The sequence below is a fragment of the Salmo salar genome, unplaced genomic scaffold, assembly GCF_965601325.2.
Source record: "Salmo salar unplaced genomic scaffold, fSalSal1 ptg000257l, whole genome shotgun sequence".
In the NCBI taxonomy this organism is placed as follows: Eukaryota; Metazoa; Chordata; class Actinopteri; order Salmoniformes; family Salmonidae; genus Salmo; species Salmo salar.
In genome coordinates, this window is record NW_027675339.1 from 1,990,001 (window position 1) to 1,997,500 (window position 7,500).

A 7,500-nucleotide genomic window follows, 5' to 3' on the forward strand; every position below is an offset into this window, starting at 1 on the left:
ACGGTAGCTTCAGTCTTTACTAAGTTTTAACAAAATTATAACAACTCTTTTATTAAATAAAATATGTATTTCCCTTCATGTCTTAGTAGCTATGGGTTTTGTTGTAGTTCTGTTGTCTTCTTTTATAATTTTTCTTCACCAACCGTCCTGAGGTAAAACGTCCATCCTTTCATCAACGTCTTTTTCCCTCCCGTTAACCAGGTCAACTCCCATTGGCCACAACTTAACAAGCGACCTTATTGCTCAAAACGGAAACTTCAAAGTAAAACAAACTATTCACTTATACATTAAATAAATATTTCTTCAAAAAGCATAATGCATTAACAACATTACAGTTTAGGAGCAATTCAATCATCTTTTAAATATAAAACCAATTAATTATAACAAATAAACTCAATACTTGGTTCAAACAAGAGTATTACACAAACATACAGTCAATAATACAGTAGAAAATAAGTCTATATACAATGTGAGCAAATGAAGTGAAATAAGGGAGGTAAAGGCAAAAAAAGGCCATGGTGGCAAAGTAAATACAATATAGCAAGTAAAACACTGGAATGGTAGATATCAGTGGAAGAAAGTGCAAAGTAGAAATAATGGGGTGCAAAGGAGCTAAATAAATAAATACAGTAGGGGAAGAGGTAGTTGGGCTAAATTATAGATGGGCTATGTACAGGTGCAGTAATCTGTGAGCTGCTCTGACAGCTGGTGCTTAAAGCTAGTGAGGGAGATAAGTGTTTTGAGTTTTAGAGATTTTTGTAGTTCGTTCCAGTCATTGGCAGCAGAGAACTGGAAGAAGAGGCGGCCGAAGGAGGAATTGGCTTTGGGGGTGACCAGGGAGATATACCTGCTGGAGCGCGTGCTACCGTTGGGTGCTGTTATGGTAACCAGTGAGCGGAGATAAGGGGGGACTTTACCTAGCAGGGTCTTGTAGATGACCTGGAGCCAGTGGGTTTAGCAACGAGTATGAAGCGAGGGCCAGACAACGAGAGCGTACAGGTCGCAGTGGTGGGTAGTACAGTGGGGGAAAAAAGTATTTGATCCCCTGCTGATTTTGTACGTTTGCCCACTGACAAAGAAATGATCAGTCTATAATTTTAATGGTAGGTTTATTTGAACAGTGAGAGACAGAATAACAGCAAAAAAATCAAGAAAAACGCATGTCAAAAATGTTATACAATTATTTGCATTTTAATGAGGGAAATGAGTATTTGACCCCTCTGCAAAACATGACTTATTACTTGGTGGCAAAACCCTTTCTTGTAGTTGGCCACCAGGTTTGCACACATCTCGGGAGGGATTTTGTCCCACTCCTCTTTGCAGATCTTCTCCAAGTCATTAAGGTTTCGAGGCTGACGTTTGGCAACTCGAACCTTCAGCTCCCTCCACAGATTTTCTATGGGATTAAGGTCTGGAGACTGGCTAGGCCACTCCAGGACCTTAATGTGCTTCTTCTTGAGCCACTCCTTTGTTGCCTTGGCCGTGTGTTTTGGGTCATTGTCATGCTGGAATACCCATCCACAACCCATTTTCAATGCCCTGGCTGAGGGAAGGAGGTTCTCACCCAAGATTTGACGTTACATGGCCCCGTCTATTGTCCCTTTGATGCAGTGAAGTTGTCCTGTCCCCTTAGCAGAAAAACACCCCCAAAGCATAATGTTTCCACCTCCATGTTTGACGGTGGAGATGGTGTTCTTGGGGTCATAGGCAGCAATCCTCCTCCTCCAAACACTGCGAGTTGAGTTGATGTCAAAGAGCTCCATTTTGGTCTCATCTGACCACAACATTTTCACCAGTTGTCCTCTGAATCATTCAGATGTTCATTGGCAAACTTCAGACGGGCATGTATATGTGCTTTCTTGAGCAGGGGGACCTTGCGGGCGCTGCAGGATTTCCGTCCTAGTGTGTTACCAATTGTTTTCTTGGTGACTGTGGTCCCAGCTGCCTTAAGATCATTGACAAGATCCTCCCGTGGAGTTCTGGGCTGATTCCTCACCGTTCTCATGATCATTGCAACTCCACGAGGTGAGATCTTGCATGGAGCCCCAGGCCGAGGGATATTGAAAGTTCTTTTGTGTTTCTTCCATTTGCGAATAATCGCACCAAATGTTGTCACCTTCTCACCAAGCTGCTTGGCGATGGTCGTGTAGCCCATTCCAGCCTTGTGTAGGTCTACAATCTTGTCCCTGACATCCTTGGAGAGCTCTTTGGTCTTGGCCATGGTGGAGAGTTTGGAATCTGATTGATTGATTGCTTCTGTGGACAGGTGTCTTTTTTAAGTTGCGGTTAGGAGCACTCCCTTTAAGAGTGTGCTCCTAATCTCAGCTCGTTACCTGTATAAAAGACACCTGGGAGCCAGAAATCTGTCGTGTCATTGGGGTACCATTAAACTGAAGACATGTTTATCAATTAACTCCCTGTAATTATTATCACACGATTAAACTGATTAATCGTTTAATTGTAATTAACTCGGAGATCGAGGCACCAAGGAGAATATTCAGATTACAAAGCTATAATTTTCCTAATATAACTTTCCTCTACTATAATATTATAGTATAGGCCGATTATCTTCTGGTTTAAATGGTGTATTTTACCTCGAGTCCAGTCTCATTCCAAACATCGTAAATTGTTGTATCTGCACGAACCCAGTCTTTACTAAAATCATCCATACATCAATTGTCTTAAAATCATTTATTTACTACACTAAGTAATTAACAGAAAACATACAAACAGTAATTATCGTCACAAAGGATTGGTATAGTAATGTGCCCTAATGGCTAACAGGCATGGCTGGTCTGTTAGACAATGGGTCATAAACGGTCAGCTGAGAATGTACACAGAGTTCATTAATATTAACAATTGACAATTGAAGGCTCACTCATTCGGGAACAATTGCAATCAATATATATTTACGCTCATGTGTCGTCGTCGGGATCCTTGTTCGAGCGTCGTTCTGTGGAGAGTTTTGTCTCTCTCTCTCTCTCGGTTAGAATGGATCTTTCAAAGCGACATTCATTAATGTTGTTATAGAATGGATGTTTCGTTGGTCTTCGCGTTCGATGATATAATTTACTTAGCTGCAGACTAATAATTAATATCAAAGACTTGTTCTTATTCTGTCGGTATCAATAGTCTAAAAGTTAACCACATGGTATGGTTCACTTTCAGTAAAGGAATTGGATGGTAAAACCTATTGGCCATGGAGTGGAGGCCTGGTCTGAAGAAATGTAAATCAGGGTGGGTTTTATAGTGACCCTTGAACAGGCTTGTGAAATGACGCCTGGTCTTGTCTGTGTCCCTTGGGGGGCGTGCCGATGGCTGAGTGAAGCTTGGTACAGAAATCCAATTCTATCACATTAACATCAGTACATAGCATCTCAATGTATTACAAATAGCTTTATCCTTATTAATACATTTTATACAACCATTATGATGCAAGTCTTAACCTGTTTAGGATAGGGGGCAGTATTGACACGGCTGGATAAAAAACATACCCGATTTAATCTGGTTACCACTCCTACCCAGTAACTAGAATATGCATATACTTATTACATATGGATAGAAAACACCCTAAATTTTCTAAAACTGTTTGAATGGTGTCTGTGAGTATAACAGAACTCAAATGGCAGGTCAAAACCTGAGAGATTCCTTTACAGGAAGTGGCCTGTCTGACCATTTCTTGAACTTCTTTTCCATCTCTATCATTTACTAAGGAATCTCTGCTCTAACGTGACACTTCCCACGTCGTCCATAGGCGCTCAGAGCCCGGGAAAAAACAGAATGTCGTCATTCCAGCCCCAGGCTGAAACACATTATCGCCTTTCTCAAGTGGCCGATCAAGGGACACTGGGCTTAGGCGCGTGACCCGACCGCCCCCGCCTTTGGGATTTTTTCCTCTGTTTGCCGAAAAGGAGATTCCCTGTCGGAATATTATCGCTTTTCTACGAGAAAAATGTCGTAAAAATTTATTTTAAACAGCGGTTGACATGCTTCGAAGTACGGTAATGGAATATTTAGAATTTTATTGTCACGAATTGCGCCATGCGCGCGACACTTCTTTACTATTTCGGATAGTGTCTGGAACGCACGAACAAAACGCCGCTATTCGGATATAACGATGGATTATTTTGGACCAAACCAACATTTGTTATTGAAGTAGCAGTCCTGGGTGTGCATTCTGACGAAGACAACAAAAGGTAATCAAACTTTTATAATAGTAAATATGATTATGGTGAGTGCTAAACTTGCCGGGTGTCTAAATAGCGAGCCCGTGATGCCTGGGCTATGTACTTAGAATATTGCAAAATGTGCTTTCACCAAAAAGCTATTTTAAAATCGGACATATCGAGTGCATAGAGGAGGTCTGTATCTATAATTCTTAAAATAATTGTTATGCTTTTTGTGAACGTTTATCGTGAGTAATTTAGTAAAATGTTAGCGAATTCCCCGGAAGTTTGCGGGGGGTATGCTAGTTCTGAACGTCACATGCTAATGTAAAAAGCTAGTTTTTGATATAAATATGAACTTGATTGAACAAAACATGCATGTATTGTATAACATAATGTCCTAGGGTTGTCATCTGATGAAGATCATCAAAGGTGAGTGCTGCATTTAGCTGTCTTCTGGGTTTTGGTGACATTATATGCTGGCTTGAAAAATGGGTGTCTGATTATTTCTGGCTTGGTACTCTGCTGACATAATCTAATGTTTTGCTTTCGTTGTAAAGCCTTTTTGAAATCGGACAGTGTGGTTAGATTAACGAGAGTCTTGTCTTTAAATAGCTGTAAAATAGTCATATGTTTGAGAAATTGAAGTAATAGGATTTTTAAGGTTTTGAAAATCGCGCCACAGGCTGCCAGTGGCTGTTACGTAGGTGGGACGAATTCGTCCCGCCTAGCCCAGAGAGGTTAAGCTGAGGCTATTATATAAACAGTTTTATGGTAATATGGCTATATTGTCTCTTCTGAGTATCACAAAATTGTACCAAGCGGACCAGTTCGTAGCTGGATTCTTCACCAATCTTCCATACCTTCTCCAGAACACAAATGTCGCTTGGCTCCCCAATTCTGTGAGTTGGAAGAATTTCCTGTGTCTCTCTATGGGCCATGTGGCCAGAGACTCCTCTTAGAGTTTTTACAACCCTTTCACACAGGGCCTGGGTGGTTGGGAAGGTAGGTTGGGGGATGGTACAAAGGGGAGGGGGTCAACTGTCCTTCCTGTACCCAAAGAGGCCAACGTCATGACAAATCTTTCTGATTGAGACAAAACGGATGGCACTGTGATAGACTGCATCTAATTTATTGAGTAGGGTATTGGAGGCTATTTTGTAAATGACATCGCCGAAGTCGAGGATCGGTAGGATGGTCAGTTTTATAAGGGTATGTTTGCAGCATGAGTGAAGGATGCTATGTTGCGAAATAGGAAGCCAATTCTAGATTTAATTTTGGATTGGAGATGTTTAATATAAGTCTGGAAGGAGAGTTTACAGTCTAACCAGACACCTAGGTATTTGTAGTTGTCCACATATTCTAAGTCAGAACCGTCCAGAGTAGTGATGCTGGACAGGCGGGCAGGTGCAGGCAGCGATCGGTTGAAGAGCATGCATTTAGTTTTACTTGTATTTAAGAGCAGTTGGAGGCCACGGAAGGAGAGCTGTATGGCATTGAAGCTCGTCTAGAGGTTAGTTAACACAGTGTCCAAAGAAGGGCCAGAAGTATACAGAATAACACCAATAACAGAGGGGGTCTGATCTTTGTGCCTCTGTAAATTTCTCATTCATCATCATTAACGATTCATTCATGATTATTCATAATCATGGTAGCATCCACATTAATGTAGAAGTGTTCAGAAACATCTTCTATTCTTACTGACAATACAAGTGAAGTGACTCCAAAATGACAGGACATTATTCACCATTCAGTTTCTATTAGGAAAAACATCATCCAAAACACAACCAAGACAAACTGCAAATGAATTCAACAGGTTTGTAGAATCACAATTGATGTAATCACTGCAGGCATGGATCATGGGACTAAATACTAAACTTATGAAAACTTTAATACAATATAAGTGAATTTGTCCGAATATGTACAACTTTTTCAAATGGGAGAACTAAATACATAAAGTGCTTTCCTTTCTTAACAGTAACACAGCTATGTATGAAAATACCCTAAAATAAAAGGTGACATTCTGTACTGTCACCTAATATGAAACATTCTATCTCAAATCCAAAATGCTGGATCATAGCACCACATTTAAAACTGTAAGCTTCACTGTCCAAACACATATGGTGTGGACTATGTGTGCCTGGTAAACACATGTGGATCTGGTGAACAGTTATCACTTGTTGACCAACTACAGGAATACTGACCTCAGCGTCTCCAGTTTACAGTGTGGATCCTCCAGTCCAGCAGAGAGCAGCTTCACTCCTGAATCCTTCAGGTCATTGTTACTCAGGTCCAGCTCTCTCAGGTGTGAGGGGTTTGACTTCAGAGCTGAGACCAGAGAAGCACAGCCTTTCTTTGTGACTCCACAGCCTGACAGCCTGCAACGAGATCATCATGACTTCACAAACACACTGGTAATTTAACACCAGTAGTGTAGAAGGACAAGGGTAGATGCATTTGGTTCATATTCCCAAACAACACATAGATTCATCTTCCATCAATGCATTTATTCAATATGTTTTTCAATATACATATTATAATACATATTTTTCTCCAAACATAATATTTCTTCCTGATGAATACTTCTTATATGTCATTTTATTTACTCACAGAGCAGCTCTGGAGGCTTTGACCACTGGCAGCAGCCTCAGAAGACCTTCCTCTGATCTAGAGAATTTCTTCAGGTCAAACACATCCAGCTCCTTTTCTGAAGTCAGCAATACAAAGGCCAGAGCTGACCACTGTGCAGGTGACAGGTTGGGTTCTGAGAGACTTCCTGATCTCAGGTAGCTTTGGATCTCCTCCACTAGAGAATGGTCATTCAGTTCATTCAGACAGTGGAACAGATTGATGCTCCTCTCTGGAGAAGGATTCTCCCTGATCTTCTTCTTGATGTACTTGACTGTTTCTTCATGGCTCTGTGAGCTGCTTCTTGTCTTTGTCAGTAGACCTCGTAAGTGCTTCTGATTGGATTCCAGTGAGAGGCCCAGAAGGAAGCGGAGGAACAGGTCCAGGTTTCCTGTCTCACTTTGTAAGGCTTTATCCAGGGCACTCTTGTAGACAGTAACTTCAGTAACTTCAGGCTTGTCTCTGAACAGCGAGAAAACGTATCTGAACATTGATTGAGGTTCATCCATTAGATTCTCATTGTTGTTGATGAATGAGAGGAACACATATACAGCAGCCAGAAACTCCTGAATGCTCAGATGAACAAAGCAGTACACCTTGTTCTGGTACAGCCCACATTCCTCTTTAAAGAGCTGTGTGCACAATCCTGAGTACACTGAGGCTTCATTGACATCAATGCCAGCCTCTTTCAGGTCTTTTTCATAGA

General features: G+C 41.2%; 3 protein-coding genes across 3 annotated transcripts in view; 1 reads left to right on the forward strand and 2 right to left on the reverse strand.

Moving 5' to 3' along the window:
• Nucleotides 1-2,375, reverse strand: part of LOC123732604 (uncharacterized) — a 10,652-nt gene extending 8,277 nt beyond the window's left edge. The window contains exon 1 of the mRNA XM_082971296.1: nt 2,349-2,375. Within this exon, the coding sequence (XP_082827422.1) occupies nt 2,349-2,375 (27 nt within the window). The remainder of the gene's footprint in view (nt 1-2,348) is intronic.
• Nucleotides 1-7,500, forward strand: part of LOC145867291 (uncharacterized) — a 358,109-nt gene that overhangs the window by 305,310 nt on the left and 45,299 nt on the right. The gene's annotated exons all lie outside the window — the stretch shown is intronic.
• The window catches only part of LOC145867281 (NLR family CARD domain-containing protein 3-like), a 3,362-nt gene continuing 1,767 nt past the window's right edge, over nt 5,906-7,500 (reverse strand). Inside the window, exons 2-3 of the mRNA XM_082971350.1 lie at nt 6,777-7,500; nt 5,906-6,544 (exon numbers count right to left, since the gene is read on the reverse strand). The exon at nt 6,777-7,500 is cut by the window's right edge and continues 1,083 nt beyond it. Of these exons, the coding sequence (XP_082827476.1) occupies nt 6,355-6,544; nt 6,777-7,500 (914 nt within the window). The 3' untranslated portion in view covers nt 5,906-6,354. The remainder of the gene's footprint in view (nt 6,545-6,776) is intronic.